The sequence below is a fragment of the Ammodytes marinus genome (genome assembly GCF_949987685.1).
Source record: "Ammodytes marinus genome assembly, chromosome: 11".
Classification (NCBI taxonomy): Eukaryota; Metazoa; Chordata; class Actinopteri; order Uranoscopiformes; family Ammodytidae; genus Ammodytes; species Ammodytes marinus.
The window spans coordinates 10,461,093-10,486,689 of NC_137215.1; the positions used below are offsets into that span (position 1 = coordinate 10,461,093).

Below are 25,597 nucleotides of genomic sequence, written 5' to 3' on the forward strand. Positions count from 1 at the left end.
CATACATTGAATATAAGGTATTGAACAGTCTTGCTTCATAGTATATCAGTGAATTAATAATGCCATATACTTCTGTTCAGCTCCTCAGGTCCCCCAGAATAAGGAATGTTCTTGGCTCAAAACTGAACAAGGGGACTGTGTGTTTGCTCTTCTGGGTCCCAGGCTGTGAAACAGTCAGATCAGCAAACTCTATTGTGTCACAGGTTACGATCTTTCTTTTTTCTCAGTGGTTCTTTTCTTGTATTCTATACAGCAATTTGATCTGAGTTTGTTTGTATTGTACTCATGTAGCATTTTGTCAAGCATTTTGTTATCTACGTTTTAACACGTGCTAGCCTTTATAAATATTATTTTTCTTACTTTAAACAGGTTTTTATACAGCAAAGGTTTTCTCAAAACTTTTTGTTAGAAACCACAAAGAAAACTGTTGTCTGAACGTGTTAGAGAAAGCTGTATATGTTAAAGTAATCTTAATTTACCTATTACTTTTCTTGATTAAAATTAATACACAATATATCCTGCAGACCAAGGTAAGAAGATTTGTTTCAAGTTGGTGTAAAGTTGCTTTTTTTAAATAAAAATAATTCATTATTTAGTTTATTGTCCAACCTCAAGGCAACTTTCAGACCATAAGGTAATTGTCTTATGTCTGTCTTAATTCATTGATATTGCAATAGGGTAACCATCGTTTATTAACCACTACCTTCCAAACCAGCCTGTGGGGGCTGTATTAATGGCAAAGAAAACCTTCTACACAGGCCCAATTAAACTGGCATGTCCACATCCCAGCTGAGTCTGTTTGGACAATGTTTCCTTTCCTGATTGCCATGTCCATGTGGACCTCACATGCTGGGCCTGGCACTAGTGTCTAGTCTTTTCATATAGACCCCAAGTGTGGCTTTCTTGGACATGTTTTGGTGTGAAGCTGGGTTATGAGTTGGGCCCAATGATTGAAATTATCCTTAGTCCCAGGGTGGACTGCAGGTGAGGCAAACATGGACATGAATTAGTATTGTATCAATTGGTATTAATTGTATTTTAACATGAGAATATATTGTTTTTGGACACTATTCTGAATTCACAATACAAGTCGTTTGGAACTGGTAAACATTTAAGGTGAGTTATTTGGATGGCTGAGATCAGATGAATCCTTTCTTTGCGTTATGTCTAGATTTGTTTTTGCTACTACAGGGACACGTTGCCATTTGCAGAAAACCACGTCTTCTTACAAGCAGCAAGATGCAGATTTTTTGATTGATGCAATGAGCTAAAGTCTCAGTAAGATACAAAAATATATGATCACAGTAGAGAGGTTGATTCGAGAATGGTATTTTTCAAAACCAGTTAAACAGGGTCATCATTCTAGACCTTTTAATGAAACATAAAAACAGAAAATAACAAGTCATAATTTATTTTAGTAATAATTGTAGTGCTGGGAAAATGTGTGATAACCAAATTCTGAGTTACATTTACTTAATTACGTAATTGTTCTCTAAAACACCAGTGATCCCAAAATAACAGATACACGCCAAAAGGCACTTCTATTCTAAATATCTTTTCAAGCACACATCTCATTGTTTTTGTATTATACATTTTATTTATTTTTTCATATGAAACAAATCAATTCTTCCAATGTCTTTGAAGTGTGAAATGTCATTTTTTTCATGAATTCTCACAGTACATTCAGTTAATGTTGATCTGAAAGAAAACATCTTTGAACTTGGCACTTAGAAAACAACCACAAAGAATTGTCACCTTTATTCATTTAGAACAAAATTTACAAAGCCATTCAAACAGTCATTTTATTTCTTTTTAAAACGTTTATGTTTTTTTTAAACTTAACTGTTGAGAATATTCAAAATACACTTTTAATGTTGCTTCTCTCTCACTTTGTACTTACAAATATGTACATTAAAGTCTCAGTGTTTGGTTGTCTGACGTCCACTGGCTCTTAGTCACTGGTATTAAAAATCCTTTTAGTGTTTTATTTATATCTCTTCACACTGTTAGCACTCTGCTTAGCTCACCACTATTCTGTTTGAGCTCGAGTGTCTTTTGAAATGTTCGGCGTGCTCAGATGGATGTCCCGTGGCTTGGCTTACTGGCTTCTGGGATGGGGCCCCCTGGCACTGGTTGGTAGGACATTGGCATGGGTGTCTTGACTGGGCTCTGGCGGAAGAGCCCTCCATTGGGCGCCCTGTGTTTGCAGCGGATAGAGGGCATGGTGGCACTGCTGAGGGGCAGGGGCAAGGTCCTGCCTGAAGCGGCTCCTAGTGTCCTTCCTGCCCCACGACCCTCCTGGAGGAAGGTGGTCACAGAGAGGCGCGGCGGCCCCCGGTGGGCTGGGTAGTCCCGAGCAGACAAGACCTCCAGGGACTGGCTGGGCTGCATGCTGCCAATGTCCAGGGCAGAGATCTCGATAGACTGGCCTGGCAGCTGCTTGTGGGCCAAGTCCTCGTCCAGGAGGCTGTTCAAACGATGGTGGACCTGTTCCAGGTTCACCTCTTTGTCCTACAGACAGATGGGAAGAAAGAGAGAGCCACAGAGTGTGTGTGTGTGTGTGTGTGTGTGGAATAAAAGAAGCCATGAGAGGGGATAGCGAATAGCAGGTTTTAATGGAAAGGAGAGCATGAATGGCATTAAGGAGGAGTGCGATAAAGAATAAAGGAAAAAAATGGATGTGCAGTGAAATGGGTTAAGAGGTTAAAAGTAAGAATGGGTTGGAGATAGAGAGTGAAGAAAGACAGAGAAAGACAGGTTACAATGGTTGTTTCATTATCACCATCATGACCAGTGTTCATGTAATGCAGTCTACTCTATTATTTAGTAATAGCAAGAGTAAGGCACATCTATTAATGTTCACATGAGTTCGGAGGATGCTGAAATAACACGCTGGCTTATTTCAGCTTTATTCAGGAAACCCAAATATATAAATTAATATTCAGCAGCCAACATCAAGAGAGACATTACCTTCAAACATAAATCTTAAATATGGGGTCGTAAAAGGTAATGTCTCTGTTTCTTCAATGAACCTAAAAGATGATGTCTCTTCATGCAGAAGTGTTTAAATTTTCTCCACAATTAGGGGACCACACGTCTACAGTGGGCGACTCTTGCATGAAGAGCATCAGCTGTTAACAAGTCAGGCTCCAATGGACACACAAATCCAATGAATCAGACCTTGAGAGGTAGTAACATTGGAATGGAGTCAAATTAGCTCCCTTACTGGAAATAACCTAAATTGCAATGGAATTTTTTTTTTCTCTTCCAGAAACGCACATTAATGAGGCAACACAAACAGGGGAGAGGAGAGGGAAAAGCCAAATAGAGAGCATATGCCCTACACACATGTTGTTCTACTATCATGCACTCATCTTAGAAGACCCACACTGAAGACAGACAGAACAGAAAAACCCATTAACAGGAGTGACCATGGGGTGAGATGACAGATGAAGCAACTACAATCTACCCCTGCCCGGCCCCATGCCCCGCCCCTTTGCTCTGACACAGCAAATGAGCATCCAGTGCAGTATGCCAGGCCTCTCCTGACCTGTGTCCTCCCAGTCTCTCTCTCTTTCTGTCCACATGTCCCGCCTTCCTTCTGTTGAAAGGCTTGTTATGCCATTATATGTCAATGAACCAGAAACCCTTTCCAGATCATCATCCTCAGTCACCTGCCAAAGATCATAGACAACGTTACATAACCAAAACGGTCCACTGTTAATCCGGACATTGACATATAATCGCAATTAGTTACTACTTCGGTAATTAAAGGAATAGTTCAACAAATTGGGAAATACTCTCATTCACTTTCTTTCTGAGAATTAGAGGAGAAGGTGTATGTAGATCCACCATATCTACCGTACTATATTTAAACCACTCTCATGTCTGTGTGTTGCATACTACAATGCATAGTACGGAAAGATTTTCTTTGGCACCCCTACTTCTATGCTGATTGCTATTTTTTTTTAAACAGTGTAAGGCAAAACTGGGGCAATTCCTTGTCTTGTATCTCTCCAATTGTGTTAGAATATATCTGGTTTTTGGGAGAAAAGAACCGTACACAAACCTTAATGTGCAAAATGTCAATTTGAGGTCTTTGTAACTTCTTCTCTGTGAACAAAAGCTACACAGTAACTTTTTGGGGTCTTCTCATCACCGTGAGAATGCAATGACTTTGGGCAGACTTCAAGCTAGCTGCTTGCCCCGCTTTGAGCCTTAATGCTAAGCTAAGCTAACAACCAATATCTTCTTATTTATTAGAAATATATGAGAGTGGTATCAGTTTTCTTCTCTAACTCCCCGCAAGGAAAGCAAATGAGGACATTTCCCAAAATTCAAACTACTCTTTAAATGGCGGATGTGTTCAGGCCTGCAGTAGGACTTGTTTGAAATGGCTGTCATAATGACCACATACTGTATGGCTGTGCTGTCATGGTGCCAGCTGTGCTTAGAACAATTTAAAGTGATAGTCCACCCAAATCTTTTGAATATCAAACATTTGCTTCCCGAAGGCTTGAAAGATAGTTGTAAAAGGTTTATAGTGGAAAGAGAAAAAGCTCGCTGTCGCTGGGATCATGACTGGCAAACAATGATGTCGTCTAGAAGTAGCTTGTTTTGTTCAAACACAACTGTCAACAATTGAGACATTTTCAATCGAACAATGTTATAAAACTGAGAAAAGGAAAGCTTGAAAGATAAAGCCAAAGATATTTAATTTACAATGGTATAAAAAAATCATTTTGCTTCATTATTGCTGATGACTGATCAAAATTATTACCTAACTCTTTAATCTGCTTAAAAAAGAAAAAAAACTACTCTACTAACCACTTTTTAAGCCGACAGAGAGTGAGTGTTTGATGTTCAGACTTCGAATTTGGTTGGAAAACTTAATTCCAGACATGTCTTTAAAACATAATAACATTTTAAACACTCGCTATAATTATACTCAAACAACACATCTATCGTCTATAAAAAAAATTGAGGTAGGGATTTGTGCCTGTTGTGAATCTCACATGACAGCAGTATGTGGTTTTTATGAGAGCGTCTGCACACAAAGACTGAAATAGAAATCACCAGCAGTAACTCAAACTCTCATGTGCACCAAAAACCAGCATGGGCGGAGTTTGATTTACTGTGTGTCTTCTGAGGACAGAACTGGGTCTTGTATGGGTTTCCTCAGCCAGTGGTTCTTATTGGATGGTTGGACTGTCAAGTCAAACAGGCAGGCTGAGGCTCATATTCATTACTATCTGCTCTTGCTCACACTTTAGTTTAGGGATCCATGTCAAGCCTTAGTTGTCTGGACGCCTCATGCAGATGGGCTGCCCAGTCGACAGCAGCGAGATGAAGTCAGTGATCTAAAGCATTAAGACTTGAATGGATTGGCTAAAGAGAGCTAGTGTACGATTGGAAAACTGATCAACTCAGAAGTGCAATTTCATTATGTGGTTTTAAATTGCAATTCAGCATTATATTTACTCTTATCATAACAGCTGCGGTTCTTTCACATGAGCACCAGTGATTGTTTTTTCAGGCCAAACTGTAGGCAATTACAATTTCTGTATGAGAGAGAAGCCTCAGAAGTCCCTAACAAAGCACCCCAAACTCTCTCCCAACATGAGAAGGAATGAGTAGATTGATCACATGATGTCTGGACTATCATCAGGGGCACACCTATTATAACTGGGTGTACTGCAGCTCTACTAAATCGGGGCTGGCATCAGCGCCCGCTGGATCCATAAAGTAGAGTGTGGCAGTGGCATCTCTGGGCAGGACCGGGGGGCCCGGGGGTCTGGGTCTCGACCGGGGCCTTGGTGGGGCAGGGGGACCCGTGGTGGCCACCATGGCCCGGTTCTGGGTTAGCAGGCTCAGGCTCAGGCCTGGGCCCTGGCCAGACGGGTTGTCAGTGGTCACCTCTTTGGGCTGCTCTCTCCGGCATTGGTTGCTGTTCCACCAGGTCTCCAGTGCAGCCACCAGCAGGGCCAGCAGCAGCCCAGCAGCCAGGATGCAGAAGACGCCGGCAAAGCTGTGGAGACGCAGCGCACGTCCCTCTGGCTGAGCGTCTGCGTGGCTCTGCAGATCACAGCGGCCTTTCTTTGGCCACCATTTCTGCTTCAGGATGTCCAGGTCACCTTTTTCCTGAAGCTCCAATATCCTGTGGAGAAGAAAAAGGGAAACGTTTCGAAATGCAGAGCTTGCACACTTTTATATAATAACACCACTGGACAAATCCCTCAAAAGCATTGCTTCACCACCGTGGTAATTGCTAGCATTTCATACACTTTCATCTTTCAACTTTCATCAATAAACTTGAAGGAAAATTTTCAAATCAATACATGACTGCTCTGAATCAATGTAAATACACAACGGTGCTGTGTACCTCATGAAATAAAGCACGTTGTAAATATCCTTCATAACTATTTGGTTTTAGCTCGTTAAAGACATTGACTATAGTAGTGAGATGCTATTAAAAGATACAGCTGAGGTCGTTACAACAATTCCTGTGACCAGTTCTATGTAAACAAGGCAAAGAAAAACAATCGTTGTTGCAAGATTAATTGGTTTTTACATCCAACTGTAAACACTTGGAAACATGATCAAATACTGCAGTCAGCCCATTAGTTGGCATACGGGGAGAAATGGATGGAAGTCATGGAGGAGAATGATGACGGCTGAGAGAGAACTGGAGCCGAGACAGTAAATCTGTCCTATCGGAGAGGTTAGCTTTCTGCCCAGTCATTATTCAACCTCTACATCATTGACTGGAACACATGTGTTTACTTTGTGCACAAGCCTGCACATTCGCCCAGAGCAAAAAGGCACTCAGACAATATAAACACAGTTGACATTTACATTCAACATCTCCAATTCCAGATTTCTTTCAGATATTTGCCATTTATTTTCTTGCAATTGGTGTACCGGTATTTAGGATATCTTAACGGGGGAAACAATGTGTCCAGTGAGGCAAACATGACTAAACATTCAGCTGTTCGTGCAAACTGTCAACAAACCGCCCGGTTTGTAATGGTTAACTTATTCATGGACTGTTCATGGAAAACGTCAATCATGGTTAAAAAACACTTCTTGTGCATCTTTGACCTACTGTACTTGCAGTAGCTGTGTGCTCTGATGGTTTTCTGGTGAAATAATTGATTATTAGCAACGTTAGGGGGCGCTGAAGGTGTGGTTTGAAAATGTGGCTAAATTGGCAGCAAATAACAACCACAAAAAAGAAGATGGGGGTATCGAGAAAGAAAATATTTTACTTCTTTCTCCGAGAATATGTGACTTTTTACTCTGAGAATAAAGACCAGCACTTTTTTGTTTGTTCCACAATACTAAGGTTGTAACAACTTGTCTGATCGTCTGACAGCTTGTATTTCAAGCCCAGCTAGGCAAAACTCAAGTAGTTGCATGCGTACAAAGTTATCAGAAGCAATTGAAATGGTTGCCAAAACTATGAAAATAAAGCCTGAGTTATAATACATAGTAGCTTTCAAATGATTAACCAGTTGGATGACGCTCACATCAGGAAATATCAGCAGTTTCCATTAGTGTTAGGCTAAAATAATTCTACACAATTAATATGTACATCAGTTCAAGGTAGGAAATATATACCCATATACGTACTTCTGAGAGAAGAGGTCTCTGTAAGGACTGCCGTGCTGTAGGGCCATACCGTAGCCCCTGGTGCTCATGCCGTTTCCTGCTACAATCAGTGTGCAGTCGTCGTCTGTCAGAGCAGCGTACTCCACCACCGCCATGTCCCACAGAAAGGCATACGACTCACGCTTTGCCTGGAGGGTTCAATAAAAGTTCCCACACACACACACGCACGCACACGCACGCACAAAAAGACAAACACAAAGGGTAAGAAATAAATGACGTGTTTAAATGTGACACTACCTATGATTAGAAACCTTTAGTTAAGCATGAGTTGTTGAGTGTCATTTCCCTCATCAGACACACAGATTGTATCTTACAGTCAAGCTCAACCCTTTCCCTATAAAACAAGAAACAGTGCAAAAAACACAAGCTGTAACACAGCTGTAACGAATACCCCATAATCCTGAAGAAATCTACCTAAAAAGTTGTGACAAAAACATTGTTTCTCTAGGCTAACATTGCCAACTCTTTCCTTGACCAACGTGTCGTATCCCAGAATCTTACGATCCTTAAAGCACTGATGTGCTGAATTATTATTTGACTTGTGATGTATATTTGTAAAGTTAGGGAAGAATAGGTGGTGTACAGTAGGATTTGTCAAAGAGCAAAAGCAATATGTAGAACAAACTGTTTAATCTTTGAGCAGAAACAGACACATTCAGAGTAAACATTGAACAGCAACATCACATTTCCTTACAATGATGATGAAAACAGTTGCATCCCTATTTACGTTCTAGCTTCGTGTAGCACATTTCAGATACCTGATCATGTTCTGTAGCTTCAAGTGCACACTGTGGATTGAAAACTGCTGAATACTTCTGGAAGTTGTTTTGCCTTTTTGTGTGGACTTCTTTGGCTTTGTTCCCTATGGTGCTCTTTCAAACCTGCGTCTTGAATCCCAAGTAAGTGATACAAACACAGCTCAACACTCTTTTCACCTCACATCTAATTAGGACTACAGAGAGCCCTCTAGTTTTCTAACCTTTAACAAGTACACATATACAAGATAAAACACATCGCCATCCAACTTTGAAAGTGAAGTGAACAGTTAGACACATGCAAAAGTTTGTCGGCTGCAAAATTCACTTTAGCAATTATTTAGTAACTGAATGAAATGGCTTCTTCTCATCAACAACATTCGGTGTTGGGTTTACAAAAGTTGTTTTCCAATGTGTTATATCTGTGCAATGCCAATTGGCCTGACTAAGCTGAATGCAATTAGCTGCTCATATAATGAAGCAGTTTAAGGGATGATTTTGGTGCAAACATATAAACTCTACTTTAATCAGTTTAATTATGGATTATTGTTCAATCTGTGCATGTGTGTGCGTGTGTGTGTGTGCGCTTGCTAATGTGTAAAAGGAAGATGGAGAGAGTAGAGGCTGCATAAAATATTAAAAGTAACAGAAGCACAGTTAAAGAGAATAATTTAAAACCTTTACCAATCAAATGATAAAGTATATCATTTGACTTGCATGCCTCTGTGAATCAGTTAATTAAAGTTTGTTACTACCTGCTGCTGTGTGTAGGTAAACAGCTTCAGTTAATTATAGGCTAAGCTTAAATCTTGCTCTCACAGAATTTTTTTTACATATAAATTGAATTAAGTTTTTAATTTACTTTAAAGCATACACAGTTTCAATCCCTTTTATTGCATATATATACACAGTATTTATATTTATTCCATGAATACCAATTAAATACTCGCCTTCTTGATTCCCTCTGATGGGCTGGAGACAGAGTTATCAAAGCCGTTGTTCTTGTTGATAGTCTTCCAGAGCTCAGCATATGTGTTATCCTGCTCCAGAGGGTTGGTGCCTTTGGCTCGGAAATGCTCGTACACGGCGGAGTCCCTCATTGTCCCATAAACTATGTCCACCTGCTTGGACAGGTCCTGGAACGACCTAAAAGTCAGGGTCACATTAGGGACTTGGTTTACTAGATTTGACAATAGAAGAAGACTGTGATTTAATAAACAGGACATAATAATACAAATATTCTCACTAATAAATGATTTTATTTGATGCAGGAGTAGGTTCCTTTTTACAGCAGGATATTTAACTAATGTTTGGTTAGTGTTAGTGTGAATAGCTTTTAAATATGTGTAACTGTCTCATACCATTATTTTTTCACATGCAGGGGCTGTTGTATGTTCGCTGCCAACAAAGCTGTTAATGCTTATAATGTGTCAGCTTGTAAGAACTCAGCCATGGCTTAATGAGCTACATATAAATGATGCAGTAAATCTCTGACTTAGGAAACTCTTGTGGTTAAGTCAGACAATGATACTAATGTACAAACGCTTGGCAACTCAACTGTTAAATAACCAACATCTGATGCCATAGAGCACACTGCATTTAAAAAGAAATGTACGCTTAATTCCTTTCATGCTTCAGTAGAAAAACATGAAAAAAATCTTCCATTACCGTATGTACTACTTTATTTTGTAAAGACTTGTGTATCAGAAAAGACACCGTGGTATACGATTAAACATTGCTACCAATGGTCCTCTCCTCTATCATTCATTCATTACTTCACCTAAGCCTCTTGAATAACATCCTCTCATATACATATTTTTCCCTGTTTAAAATTCTAATTATTACTACCTCCTGGTTCCCTCCATAAGCCTAAAACTACCAACTCCATCGCTCATGCACATTAGAGCAAATACCTCATCAGCTTGCTCTTTATCAACCAAATTAGCTTCACCTGCAGAGCGCTGCCTGCTGCTTCTGATGTTGGTGCCAAGACTTTCCCCCAACCAGCACTACCAGCATCACGACTCCAACCACATTCAGACTAATGATGACCAAGCTACACACTGATTATGGGGTTCGTCCCCAAGATTGGGCAAAGCCCTTACAACAGTATGCAAAAACTATAATATTTTTTAAGAACATTTCTTTATATGTGAAAACTCCCTTGATTGAAATGTGAACTATAGGCGGATGCTATGTGAGTATTAAGAAATAAGCAGCAGCTGTATTATATATGTAGATTTTTGTAAGTGTTGTACAGCAACATGGTGAATACCAATGTCTTTGTAATAAGAGTCTGCTTCAAATGTAATTTGAATGGCCCAGGAATTTACCAACTTCCTTGACTGGAATTATAATTCAACCATTTAATTAGACGCATATATGGTGTAGCTTTACTATTAGAAATGCAAGCAATAAGCAAGCAATATGTATTTAGATTGACCAGCTGGAGTATAAAGATTGGGTAACACTTAATGTGTAAAACAATATATGAAAAACAATAGACATGCGGTGGTTTATAAAGTAGATCAGTATCCCAGTCAATTACACCCAAAGGAAGTGATAATTATATCAGGCAACGACTATTTAGACTTGATACTGTTCCCTATTTTAACCGCTTTTTTCTTGTTTGCCTTTTTTTTAAAGCATTGTAAAAAAACACACTTTGATTCACGATCAATACAGAGAGGTCCAACATAGACCTCGGTTCCTGCAGCTATAAAGGCTGAACCAAGATTGAGGACATTTTTCTTCCACTCGGCTATAACAACAACACAGACTTGTAAACAAAATGTGTTTTCTTCTTTGGTGTCTCATGTCACTAAGTGCCAGTGCATGGCTGCACAGATAGCCATGGTTATAGCTTTCTTTGTTAAATGGAAATTTTGCCAAAGCAGCCACCAATAAAACAACAAAAGAAATTCCCCAAAGTAATAATAATCCCAAATCAATATTAATCTGGGATTTATTTTAATTTTAGAGAATAAAACATATACTGTGTAGTAGGAAAAAGAGAACCTCTCTGCACTATTTAAAATCTGAAAAAAGCCATGCAGTGTTCTAAAAGGTTCTAATGTTTTAATATGCAAAGTGATGAGTAACTTTCTAAAAAAAATCATTAAATGTTTCATGAATATAAGTATAGGGTAATACCCAGACATATACACGCACTTGGTGGGAAGCCTGATCACATACAGTATATACTTAAAATGGAGGGTTTATATAGTCAATGTTGCACTGGTAAACACCCAGGCCGCTACTTATTTGGCTGTATAACACTGTCTTTAACTGACAGTTTATTTCTCAGAGAATCAAAACAACAATTTGATTTTTGATGTTTTTAAAATCAAGTGAGCTGGACTGCAAATTGCTCTATCTGTTTTTTAATTGTTTTAATCAAATTCATATCTTTGAGAATCTTTCCAAGGTTTGAACATTGAATTTCTGTTGAAGGAAAAACTGCCAATGCTTTTATGACAAACATTTCCAAAGCAGGGAAGATATTTCAAAATACCCAGCCCTTTCTTTGAGGCACTTCATACATCTTTGGTCACCGCGCTTAATTAGAATTTAGTCTATCATCAAAAGAGAGATTACATTTCTAGACTTGCTGAATTAGACCATACAATAGGGATTACATGATGGAGATTAGAACTGAGAATGGAGGGAACTTTCAATGGACAGTTAATACGGAGAGGAATATAAAACAACTGCATTTTTTTGATAAAGCAAAGCGAATTTTCATAGTTCTCTCTCCCATACTTAAACTTTGGTTCAGGGAGCAAAGCATTTCACCCCAACCACACTGACCCCGAAGGAATCAAGGACCTGTTTTTGGGGAATTTTGTAAATATTTCAGTAAAAGAGTGTACCTGTTCATTCCCATTCCAAACTACAGTCTGTGCTTCTACATGCAATGAAGTAAGGAGCAGGGACATTTTGACATTGACCTTTTACGGAGAAAGTGCCCTTTTTGCTTTGGCATTTTTCTATTCAATAAACAGAAATTCTTGTTGGATATGTGGACTGAACAAGGTGCGAAAAGTGTTGCTCCCATCCCATCCTATCCACTACCCTCCCTCTCTCCCTCCCTCTCTCCTGGTTTCCTGCTGCAAAGGGAAGCACCATTTGAAGGAACGCACACAGGCGAAATTGCATTCATACACACTTAAAAGTCAGCATGACAGACTTTGAAGCAGACATCAGGTATGTGGCCAAGCATAGTATAAAGATACAATACATTTTTGGTTCATAAATATATTGATGACATGAGGAATTGCTTGACACTTTTTGGCAAGTAAAGTCTACATGCTTAAATTATTTTACACCTTGAAATGTGCCAAGTAGCTCATTAGAGGGCTAGGAGCTAAGTGTTGGGCTTGTTATTACACATAAAAAAACCTGCTTCAACAATCAAAATAGCGCTTTCAAATAAGGTCTGGGCTAAGGGAAAAATCTAAAACTGCAGCGTGTATCCAGATGAGTACATTGCATTAACACACATACTTCAATTATCTTTATGTTCTGGGTTAATTAAGATTATTTTAACACACACATCAAACACAATGAGCCTACTATGTTTCCCAGATCAATGAGAAATGCAGCAGTGGCCCCTCACTAAAGACCACATGTCCTGTGTAAATTAGTTCCACAAAGGTACTAAAACAGCTGCCACCCACAAATAACTTGAAATTCAGCCCTGCATGAAAAAGTTTCTATTTTGCCACAATCGATAGACCTTCCCAACTCAAGGGGCGGCACCTACGCGTGCATTTAAATACCACTGCACACAATTGGATAGCACTATAAGAAATCAGAGCAATGAACAAGGTGACGTATTAAGCCGTGTTCGTTTAGCGAAAAGAGGGGTTAACTGGTAAATTTAACTTTGCCGTGGTCGGTCGGCAAAACAGAACATTCCTCTTTCTTGCTAATGAAAGATTTGAGTGCCCTCTTTCAAATCATTGAGTGTCGAGGCCAAAGCCATTTCAAACTCAAACAACATATCTGCAGCCATCTCTGTTGTTTACTATCGCGGCTTAGTCGGCGCATGCACAGCACTGTCGACATCTGGTTACGTCCACCCCAGAGCACCATAGGCCTAAATAGGGCTCTGGTCCGCCCATATGAGTGAGAAAGAACCAATTGAAACGTAGCTCAGAATTTTCTGACATATTTAATGAGCTTCAACGGATCGTGCCCAGACCAACATGCTGAGCAAATTTAATTGAAAACTCAAAACATGAATTCCTAAGAAATGCAAACAAATTCACCTTGAATACAGATTAAACTGCAACTGTGATTTTTTGATAAACATTAATTTCATGGAAGGAAATCAACCACTGGTATACCAGACAGATGCCCACTTCAATTGTGGGTAAAGGATGGACCCATGATTTCTGTAAGTATTCTTTACCAGCATTAGGTGGGAAAAAGAAAATAATCACTTTCACACACTTTGCTGTTAAGATGTGTGACCCAAGGCATACCAATTTACAGAGGCATCAAATATTCCTTCTTTTGTGTGGAAAAAAATATCAAAATGGTTCGTCCTCAATACATCCATGACATATGATATTTTTCTTATAGTCTTTATTCAGACGAGAGTGGATAGATTTCATTGTTGGTAGAATCATAAAATAATGTACATGAAAGTGTTTACAGGGAGTTTGCCGTATTTAATCACACAGATTATGTAATTAGGAAGTGGAGCAGCAGAGTCAATTTGAATGCACTGTTGCTAAGTAGGTCTTGATGCAGGGCAATTAAAAAGGGTTTTATGCACGATGGGTTAAGCTATTGGGTATACAATCATATGAAAAAGTTTGGGAACCCCTCTCAGCCGGCATTATAATTGACTCTGCTTTCACAAAAAAAATATAAAAGTGGTATGTCTTTAATTTACCAGGAACAGCTAAGTACTGGGATGTTTTCCAAACAAAGATTTTTTGAAAAGCAGTATTTGGTTGTATGAAATCAAATTAAATATGAAAAACTGGCTGTGCAAAAATATGGGTACCCTTGTGGTTTTGTTGATTTTAATGCCTGTAACAGCATGTAAAACTGATGAATTTAAACACAAAGTTGGTTGGATAATGTGGTTAAGTCTTGAACCTCATAGAAATGTCTGTTTAATCATGAGACAATGTATTTTAGGTGCCTAAATGCAAGTTGCACTTCTCTTTGACTCTCTGCTGAAGTGAGACAGAATGGGATCATCAAAACTGCTCCCAAAAGATCTTAAAAACAAAGATTATTCATTATCATGGTTTAGGGGAAGGCTACAAGAAGCTTTCCCAAAGGTTTCAATTGTCAATTTCTACTGTAAGGAACGTTGTCAGGGAATGGAAGGACACAGGCACAGTTGCAGTTAAACCCAGGTCTAGCAGACCAAGAAAAGTACAAGAGCGGCATATGCGGCGGATTGTGAGAATGGTTGCACACAACCCAAAGATCACCTCCAAAGACCTGCAAGAACATCTGGCTGCAGATTGTGTATCTGTACATGGTTCAACAAATCAGTGCAATTTGCACCAAAACATCTGTATGGCCAGGTGATAAGAAGGAAGCCCTTTCTGCGCCCACGCCACAGATACAGTTGCATGGAGTATGCAAAAGCTCATTTAGACAAGCCAGATTCATATTGGAAGAAAATGCTTTGGACTGATGAGACAAAAAATAAGTTATTTGGTCTTTATAAAAAGCAGATGTTTTGGTGCAAATTGCGCTGAATTGTTGAACGATGTACAGATACACAATCTGCAGCCAGATGTTCTTGCAGGTCTTTGGAGGTGATCTGTGGGTTGTGTGCAACCATTCTCACAATCCTCCACCTATGCCGCTCCTGTTTTTTTCTTGGTCTGCCAGACCTGGGTTTAACTGCCACTGTGCCTGTGTCCTTCCATTCCCTGAGAACGTTCCTTACAGTCGAAATTGACAATTGAAACCTTTGGGAAAGCTTCTTGTAGCCTTCCCCTAAACCATGACAATGAACAATCTTTGTTTTTCAGATCTTTTGGGAGCTGTTTTGATGATCCCATTCTGTCTCACTTCAGCAGAGAGTCAAAGAGAAGTGCAACTTGCATTTAGGCACCTAAAATACATTTTCTCATGATTAAACAGACATTTCTATGAGGTTCAAGGCTTAACAACATAATCCAACCAACTTTGTGTTTAAAGTCATCAGTTTTACATGCTGTTACAGGCATTAAAATCAACAAAACCACAAGGGTACCCACATTTTTGCACAGCCAGTTTTTCACATTTTATTTTATTTCATACAACCAAATACTGCTTTTCAAAAAATCTTTGTTTGGAAAACATCCCAGTACTTAGCTGTTCCTGGTAAATTAAAGACATACCACTTTTATATTTTTTTTGTGAAAGCAGAGTCAATTATAATGCCGGCTGAGAGGGGTTCCCAAACTTTTTCATATGACTGTAAAATAATGTTCTCTCCTGCCTGAGCTTGAAAAATACTGGTTGAAAAAGACCAATACATATATTTTAGAATGGCCATGATTATCTCTTCTTGCAATAAGGAAAGCTTTACTGTGTGTAGGCTATTGCATACAATCACATTTGGATTACAGGCAGTTGTAGTCCTGCCAGGTTCTTATATTCTCCTCTAACAAACAAAAGGCATGTTTTTAGTGAAGGTGAATCATTTCGGTTGATTGAAAGTTAATAATAATTGATCTCAGAAATGTAATGAACATGCAGGTCTTTAAAAATCGATGCCGGTTTTCCGCACAATTAATTTCGATAAGCCAAGAGATGAGTCACACAGGCTACCAGTTTTATAAACAAATCACAACTTAGAACAGCATTTAGGGACATGTACGGTTTGTTGTTGTCCAAATTATAAATTCGGCCACAGTGTACTTTTCCCTATCGCCTAACTTCTAAATGCAACTATTTGCAGTTAGGTCAATTATCTGAAACAGAATGTAATACAATTTGAGAGATAAAGTCACTGTAATTGCACTTTGCCAAACATTTACACACACACACACACACACACACACACACACACACACACACACACACACACACACACACACACACACACACACACACACACACACACACACACACACACACACACACACACACACACACACACACACACACACACACACACGCCCACACACACACAGTTGTGTGTGTGTGGGCGACTATGGCTCAGTTGGTAGAGCGGGTCGGCTGATGATCAAAGGGTTGGAGGTTTGATCCCCGCCCTGCCACCTGTGTGATAGTTGTTGTGTCCTTGGGCAAGACACTTCACCCACCTTGCCTCGTGTGAATGTCGATAGTTAGCCTGCTATCGGTGCGAATGTGTGTGTGAATGGTAACGTGGGATAGGAAAAACAGGTCTCCCTTTCAAAAGAGTCTTCGGTCTCAATGGGATCTACCTGTATAAATAAAGGTTAAAAAACACACACACACACACACACACACCTGTACATGTCTCTTCAAAGACATTGTGTATGTGCTACTTAGCATTCACTCCATCTCCACACATGTCCGCATGTGGCTATTTGTTCAGCAGAAGACGGACCCAATGCAATCAAATGCCTCTATGCCTATTCTTTTGGGAGAGACAGCACCAAATTGGATTCACTGACAAATAGCATTTGGACTGGGGACAGGTAGTTGTTAGTCAGCGGGTCAGAATTTTCAAGTAGAAATACAAAACACTCTGTACCAATCGCAGCTAATGAGATATGCTCACAGATGAACCTTCAGTCAGACCTCAAGAGAAGACCATACAACATAAAAACTATATTATACTGGGGAATGTTAAATCTAATGTGTTTTCACTGGTCTGGCAGCCAACACATCATCATGTCGCAAATTTGGGAGATGCAGTCCTCTTTTCTTTCTGTAGCCTTGTAAACTGCTCTCGCTGAAATTTATTTGAGAAATGGTAAGACGCTTGGGCAGGGCTAAGAGTGGGGAATACATTTCGCCTTTCTTTTGTGTATTTTATCAAATCAAATGCATTTTGTTGTCTTGTCCTGAAAATCTTCTAAAACGCTCTTATGTCGCAACCTCTGATTGGCTGTCACTGGTCCCAATGGGAATGGCCCAGTCTATGGGTAATGTTGGAGCCTGCAACCTATTTCACACATAACATATATTGGAAAACCAATGCAGCATAAAAGCAGTGCCTGCCAAAAGCATGGTGCCTTACCTGACAGCATTGTCCATACGTGACACGGTGAGGTAGGCGGCCAGGTTTGCTGTGTAGGACGAACACACAATGAGAGTGAAGAGCCACCAGCTGCCCATGACAATACGCAGAGCAACGGATCCCAGGATTGAGTCACTGCCTGTGGAAGGGCAGGCATGACAAATAGGTATACAAAGTGCACAGAGCCACACATCATCAAGTTTACTATGTAATGTGTAGCATCACATAACATCACAACATTGGATATAATGTAGCTACTTCTTATACCCAATCAAGTGCAAATAATACACCTTAATATGCACCGTAATCCTATTTAGGCAACACATATTTGTACGCCATACATCTGATGTTGAAGTCAAAAAGATGTGCAGGCATGCTTTTTTATTATCAGGGTAATGTGTCAACACTCTATTGTTTCAGGTACTTTTTATATTATGAGAGTCTATAAAATAAAGTATTTAAAAAAATATATTAATGACTTATGCTTTGAGTGACTAAGATTGTTTTAGCTCTCACATTTAAAATGTTATGCCTTAAAGTACCTTTTATTTTTCTGTTGAAACTCATAATAAGATAATTCAAAACAGATCATTTGCATGTGACACTGGAGAAGTGTTTTCATCAGCTGTTGTCATCGCATTTATTCCAAAGAGCTTAGAATTATTCAGAACCATCAACCCTGAAAGTGAACTTGCAAGCTTTTATATTCCATTTTTTTCAAAGAGCGTAGTAGTACTCATTAGTTTTCAGTCTTGTCCTTAACCCTGTACCCGTCCTTGTTTTTGAGACTAGTTCTTCACATTAGATTTGTTATCCTAAAATCTACCTCTCTCATATTTATTTCTTAGCTGTAAATATCCAACAGTTTATGAGGTGGATACGAAAAATGTCAGGACACATTCTAATTTTGAAAAGTAAAGCCATAGAAATGTCATCTGAAAGATTCAGGAGTGTGAAATGTGATGAAAACATATTTGTCTGAAAGTGTCACAATCGGAAGCTGTGCCCTTAGGACATATTGGAAGAAAAAAAAACTGAAGCGCTTGTCAGGTGCATTATACTCTGGCATCAGTCATTTTTATTACATATGGCGTTGAATGATTTCTTAAGGTCATCGAACATGAAATCTTGAAACTTTACTGTATCTTACCCCACTGTAATGGTCAGCTGTGGTGCAGTCCCTTTAATTTTTTAAACAAATTGCTCATCTTAAGTAAAATGTGGAATTTTCATCAGTTCTCCTGGACAGTTTCAGATTATTTCCTAGCTCTCTGACCTCATTATGGAACAAAAGTCCGTGGGTGGATAGTTGGATCTGCTCTGAACATACAACAAAACCCAGCCAAGTGTTACTATATCATTAAGAAATTGTTGGAGGCATATGGTTGCCAAGATTATGCTCTCTGACAATGGCACACTATGCATCAGTAGTTAGATCCATATCAAAGTGGCCTACGTCATCCCAAGAAATATTGCAATCCACTTGACTGAAGAATCAAGTGGCAATGTTGGAGCGCAAGCCAGAAATAGGGAGGAAAAAAAGAGAAAAGGCATTAAATTCAGCTTATATTGAAATCTAGTGGGTGTCAGGTTAAAAAAGGCTCATAGGCAGAGTGCCAGACTTTGATAGATGCAGTTCAAGTTTTAACATCACATCCTGAAGTAGTCATTTATCCAAACTGGACAATTCTGGAACTCCACCAGATCTAAAGATGGTGTGTTCTCCTTAACAAGGGCACCTTTAGAAACTGCTTGGCTGGGCTCAAACTGACTCACTAACTAGCATTTGCTGACATTCACATATGCATTTTCATTGATTGGACTGGTTTTTGAATCTTCTTATCATATTTTCTGATTTTTTTCTTACCTTTTGTTCTTTTAAGACTCAGGGTTTCACTTTGAAGAGATGTATACTATATTATATTATATTATCATATTGTATTTTATTATCTAATATAAATGATGAGTTATTTCCAACCATTGCTGGGTATGAAAACAAAGGCACCATGTGGTCAAAGAACACCATAACACACCTTGCTAAAAAGATGGATTTCAAAAACTCTTCTTAACGCTTAAAATATGTGTTATTCACTATTTCAGATACTCGATTCAAATTGCCCATAACTGTATGCAGAATGTAGGGAAACAAAGTTTAGAAATTATGTCACATCAACAAATGTGTGGATCTTCTCATCTTTTCCACAAGGGAGATAATACTGTTGAACTAAACCAATGGACCATGCTTCAGTGTCCCAATTACATATTTAACCCAAATCATTCAGCCATACTGCCTATCTTTGCCCCTTCATTATATGATGATTACATAATGTAACACCGCTATCTTTGCATGTTAAGGAGTCCAAACTACAAGCATTTCACCCACCTTGTTGCACAAAAGCGCCGTAGACAATCCAGATGGCGCTCTGAAGTGAAGTGGAGACAGAAGGCGGATGGCCTCCTGTATTGTTCTGACAGCGCACCGCCTGGATGCGCCTGAGCAGGAAGATCATGATGCCCACCACAGGGATGGCTGCGGCAATACACGCCCACACTGCCAGGTCAAACGGTGCCAGCAAAGAGAAAATGTTGATCTTTTCCTCCGACTTGCGCATCAGGATTCCCACTGAATAGTCCAGGTAGCGCTTGCTGAAATCCACCACACTCTCCCGCTCCGGGGTGATGGTGATGGCTGATAAGGCCAAGTCCGCTCGCTGTTGAGGAAGAGTCATATGTTCATTTATAAAATGTCTTTTAAAATCAACAGAATACGTTGAAGTATTTTGCATGCTGTTAGTCATTAAAATAATAGCTAGCAAATCCATACTTTGTGGAAACCGTCTTTCTGAAGCACCATCAGGCCACTTTTTCTCTGACACTAATGATCACAATTGGAAGGACATTTAGAGTGCACATTATACTTTCCAAAAAGAAGAAACCTATTTATTCTGGTTATAAATCAAATTCTCCCTTTTACCACCATCAGTACACATTTTTAATTCTAATTTTAAAATTGCAATGCAATTTGTCTCAACTCCTTACTCTTATTTTCTGAGCAGGGTAAAACAAACTTCATCTTTATGAGACCAAACTTTGCCTTATATAATTACATAACTACCCAGTACACTGTTGACTTTTAGGCTAATAACCAAGGACAGCATTAAGCCTTCTTAGTATTAAGTCTAGACTGTGCTTTCTTGCTAATCTTTGAATTCAATGTGTTCAAAGTCAAGGTGGAAGTTGTAGGATCAAGTCACACAAGGAGGTGTTAAGCCTAGGTCTCTGAGCCTGATGGTGGGTTTGGGAGGCACAATGGTGTTGAATCCTGGAATACGGTCAACGAACACTACAGCATTCTCACATATGTGTTCCTCTGGCTTAGATGGCTGGAGAGGGAAGTGTCGAGGGCAAGAGCTATGGCTTTGTTTGTGGATCTGTTTGGCCTGTATGCCCATTTTAGAGGGTGGGTCCTAATGGGGAATAGTGGGTGCTAATGTAATCTATACAGAGTGATTTTTACATGTGTGGACTGCAGACTGGATCAGTGACAGATTGACCATGTCTGACTCTGAACACATCCGCCAGCTGATCTGAGAGTGGAAAAAATGGAGAGTGCACCCAAAGCCATAGCATACATTGACTACTCAGTATTCAGATTGGCTACTTGTCATTTTGTAATCTGGATATCTTTTCTCCCTTATGAACATAATGGCCAAATGCATAACTTGTCTGATACCCTTTACATTAACAGATAGGTTTGGTCTACAAAATAAGCGGGCTGGTGGTTTGCGTGAACAGGCAGGCCTGGCATGTAGTCATGTTCCCGTAATTGTTTCAGCCCACCCCTGCAAAAGCTGCCATAACTACAGCTAATTCAGGGCATGCTAATGTAGGGCTGCTCGATAATGGCAAAAATGATAATCACGATTATTTTGATTGATATTGTAATCACGGTTATTAAAGACGATTATTCATTGTAGGGATGCACCAAAATGAAAATTCAGCCAATTCTTTCAACATTACATAAACAAAACTCCCAATTGTGCTCCTCAAACATAGCCTACAACTAAAAAGCCACACAAAATAAATAATCAGTAAAACCTTCGAATCTAAGAGTAAAATTAATATTTTACTAGGGATGTGATTGTGAACCATTCATTGATTTGTACTTCGACTTATAAGAGGAGGTAGGCTATGAATCTACAAAAAGATTGACTTATTGCCTTCTCTTTTTTTGCAGTGCACGTTGAGTTGCTGTAAAAAAAACTACACCACTGTTGACACCGTAATGTTCAGACTTCAGAATTTGCATCAGAGCGCTGACCATAAAAATTAGACGCTTTATTTAAACAAAGTCCATGCTTAGGTGCTGGTTGTAACTTTTCGTCTGTAGACTGAAACTAACGGAGGGGGTGCGTCTCACTGTATATTTGCTCTTGTCGCGCAGATAGTTTGCCGACATGACACAATATATTCAGGCTCGAGAAATGCAATCAGAAAGCGGAAGCCTTTCCCCTCAACAACGTTAATGTGCAGGAATCCCCGACTATCATTTTACCCGTAAAGCCACAGAGCTTTTCTGCGCGGCGGCTCACACCGGCAAGTTCTCACTGTGAATGACACCGTTACCCACCGCCATCACAGTGTCTCACTCGCACCATGTTTCACCGAGTGACACGCTGCTTCAATCGCGCAAGGCTTTTGTGTTTCGGTGTAACATCCTGGACGAGCGTTTTAACTTTATGCTGAATAAACAATTGCACTGGAATCGCTGAAAGCGACAGTGTTCGGGCGGGGGCGGGGCGGAGCGCAGGTGGAGACAGAAGGGTGCGCTGCATTTACTACACATGACCCGGCGTGCCGCACAATAACCGTTTTATTACGATTATCTTGTTTTCATGATCGAGGGAAGCCAAAATTGTAACCGAAATCGAAATTCAATTAATCGCCCAGCCCTATGCTAATGTCAGCATGTGGTTGAATACACCGCTGTGAGAACGACCCATGTAAACCCCCCTGGGAGATAATAAATGTGGCATCAGATTATTTAAAGGTGTTGTAGGCTAGAACAAAAGTCCAAAGACATTATGTCCACATATGAGCAACACTTGTTGTCGGATCGACTTTACTAAGTCCCCGTTGGCACGTAAACATATATACAACAATTAAAAGACCATATGTTCCTGGGTTCATCCAGCTAATTATCCATTGACTGGACATTTCCAAGAATACCTGGTATAGGAGGCATGTATAACCGTTTCCTCAGTCTATAAGGGCCCTGGCCTATGACCCTCATTTCATACATCTCCTTCAGATACAACTGCAGGCAATCCAAGCCATGGATATTATATATGTGGGTTGATTGTGGTGCAAAAGTGTTGTCAACTAACAATCGTATATGCAGGTGTTGTTTTCTATTATATTGAATGATAGGGCGGTGTGCAAGCTGCAAAAAAATTAAATAAATAAAACAAAGTAAAACAATAAAAAAAGTAACGTTGAAGAGGAGTGTGAGACACAGAAGCTTCTGTGGCACCATATTAGCTCATCATGCTGAAACTAGTGGAAGTAACCGCATTGGGACATTTGTGTTTAACTACATATTGTTCACTTTGTTATTGTTCAATCACACGGCTCCCTCTGATAAACAAGTACAATGATTGTAGGGTGAGAGTGCATGTGCCTCGAAGTAATGAAACCGAAATTGTCAACAGAAACATGGAAAAACATGGACGACTATTATGACTCATAAAAAGCTTTTGTTAAGTTCTCAAACTTTATCAGTTGCCCTCCAAAAAGCAGGGATCAGACATAGTCAAATCAATCGGTGATGACGTCCACTAGAGAAAACTGATTTGCAGATAGAGGCTGTTGGCCTTTTCAGTGTTTTTCTAATCTTTTCCACTTTGCTGAGCATTATAATTTGTTTCCTATTTCAAAACAAGGCAACGTGGCCTGACTCCCAGAAAAAAAGATTTGGAATGAAATCTGGACATTGATTGACTGAGATAAGAAAGAAAACACACCAACCTTGCCAATGAGTTCTCCAATCATGCCATTCCAGGATCCATTAGGGAGTGCTGATCCATACTTCCCGTCCCCGACTTGGTAGATGTCATACTTGAAGCCCAGGATCTTGGCTAAGGCATCCAGGACGTCAATGGAAAAACCCTTGTATCTCTTTGGTTGGCCCAGAATATTCTCTGCCACCATCACAAAAGGCTCTTCCTGTTTGAATCCATATTAAAAAACTAGTTAAAGGGACCGTTTTCATAATACGTTTCTACAATAAACATCTTTAAATGCTTGTTTTCTAAACCCAAAATGTATCCTTTCAGGAAATGTGTGCTAAATCACAGGTATGTCAATGTATCTAGATGCACCATAATCTCAACGGGGCAAGATCGGCGACCAAGGCGAGGACACATTCAGTCATTTTAAGAACTTTGGGGTGACACCTTAATGAGGAGGTTCTAAGGTGATCCAAGCTGAGCTCTATCATAATAAAATAGTTGCCTCTGCAACTGTTGACCTGTAACACATGGCGCCATTGAAATTGCTATGGTTCGCTAACGTTGAAATTGCCATTTTAAATTTATTACACCCTACTGTGGTTCTTCTTTATGGGTTGAACGTGTCAAGGCAGAATTAAATGGTGAAGGAGGAGTAAAGACAGGGGGGTTTCAAGTGGGGCAGAGGCAAATGACTTGATTAAGTGTCACTGCCACGGGAGAGCTGAGCAGCAGAACTTATGTGAATAAATATGGTGCAGGTAAATCATGTGTGAAGAAGATGGGGGGGAGGGGGTGACTGAGGGAAAGAGGTAGGACGAGACTTTATCTGCTGAAGTGGTGGGGTTAGTTTAGTAAGAAAAGCTGCTGCAACGTGCCGGCTTTATGTTGCTTTGGATTCACAGGAGGGTTTGACCAAACAATCTAAAGTCAATTAGAAGAGGTCTAGTCCTTGTTGATTCCCCCATCCTCACTGACCCCATTAGAGGCGAGGACTTTGACTGGACTTAAGACTAAAGATTTTGTATAGAAAAAGTTGATTTGCAAATAGCAAACTTAGCCTTAATTAACCCCAACATTTGCAACAAATATGTTGTAATAAGTCTTTCTGCTGTCTGCTCGGCGTGCGTGCTGTGGGGCCTATGCTTTTAATGCAACTGCAGTATGATAAACATATGCATGAAAAATTGGTGTTTTTTAAGTTAACTCTTTTAAAAACAGAATTCACACACTATTGTATAGCTTTGAATGTATATTTTAACTGTTGCTTAAATCGGTGGGTGTGAAGAACAACCTCAACGTGTGTCTATATCATAGTGTTTGTTTTCTTACTCCAATTTTTGCCTACTCAGATCAAATGTTAATATATTCAGTGTACTCCTACAACTTACCAGTAATGTTACAATCTTGAGCGTCACTCCCTGCATTCCGCTTTCTATCCGATTCTCCTTTAGGCTACCGTTAAATCCGCGAGTGGAGTCCCAAGAGGCCAGCTGAAAGGGAGAAAAAAACATCAGATAAATGAGAGAAAAGGATAAAAATAGAAAAATGGAACAGGTTTCTAACAATAAATACTGTGTGGCAGGATGACACTGTGAGTGAGCTTTAAAGTAAAAGCCTTTTTGCAATTTTTTTGAGGTAATCTGTCCTGACACTCAACACTGGGTGTCCAATGTCCACGTTAACGTCTCAGCTGGTTACCAAGACAACACGCATTAGCTATTAGACTGCCATTAGGACCCTCTTATCAAGCTCCATGACTGGATGCTGCAATTTATTTTCACACTATGTAAGCAACCTAATGTATACTTTACCAGTAATCATACAGATGAAGGTGGTGATGATGATGATGATGAGGATGAGAGGAAAGACAGGGAGAAGAAGTACATCATTACATAACTAGGACCTTAAATAGACAGCATGCTCGTTGAGTAAAAATTGCAGAATTAAACCAAAACAAAGATGAA

At 39.6% G+C, this 25,597-nt stretch overlaps 1 protein-coding gene across 1 annotated transcript in view; it reads right to left on the minus strand.

Moving 5' to 3' along the window:
* Positions 1–2,073: 2,073 nt before the first annotated feature.
* grid1a (glutamate receptor, ionotropic, delta 1a) overlaps positions 2,074–25,597 on the minus strand; it is a gene marked incomplete at its 3' end in the record, with an annotated part of 218,741 nt that continues 195,217 nt past the window's right edge. Inside the window, exons 9-16 of the mRNA XM_080037081.1 lie at positions 25,022–25,123; positions 23,650–23,847; positions 20,002–20,333; positions 17,623–17,757; positions 9,377–9,572; positions 7,633–7,799; positions 5,917–6,157; positions 2,074–2,511 (exon numbers count right to left, since the gene is read on the minus strand). Of these exons, the coding sequence (XP_079893207.1) occupies positions 2,074–2,511; positions 5,917–6,157; positions 7,633–7,799; positions 9,377–9,572; positions 17,623–17,757; positions 20,002–20,333; positions 23,650–23,847; positions 25,022–25,123 (1,809 nt within the window). The remainder of the gene's footprint in view (positions 2,512–5,916; positions 6,158–7,632; positions 7,800–9,376; positions 9,573–17,622; positions 17,758–20,001; positions 20,334–23,649; positions 23,848–25,021; positions 25,124–25,597) is intronic.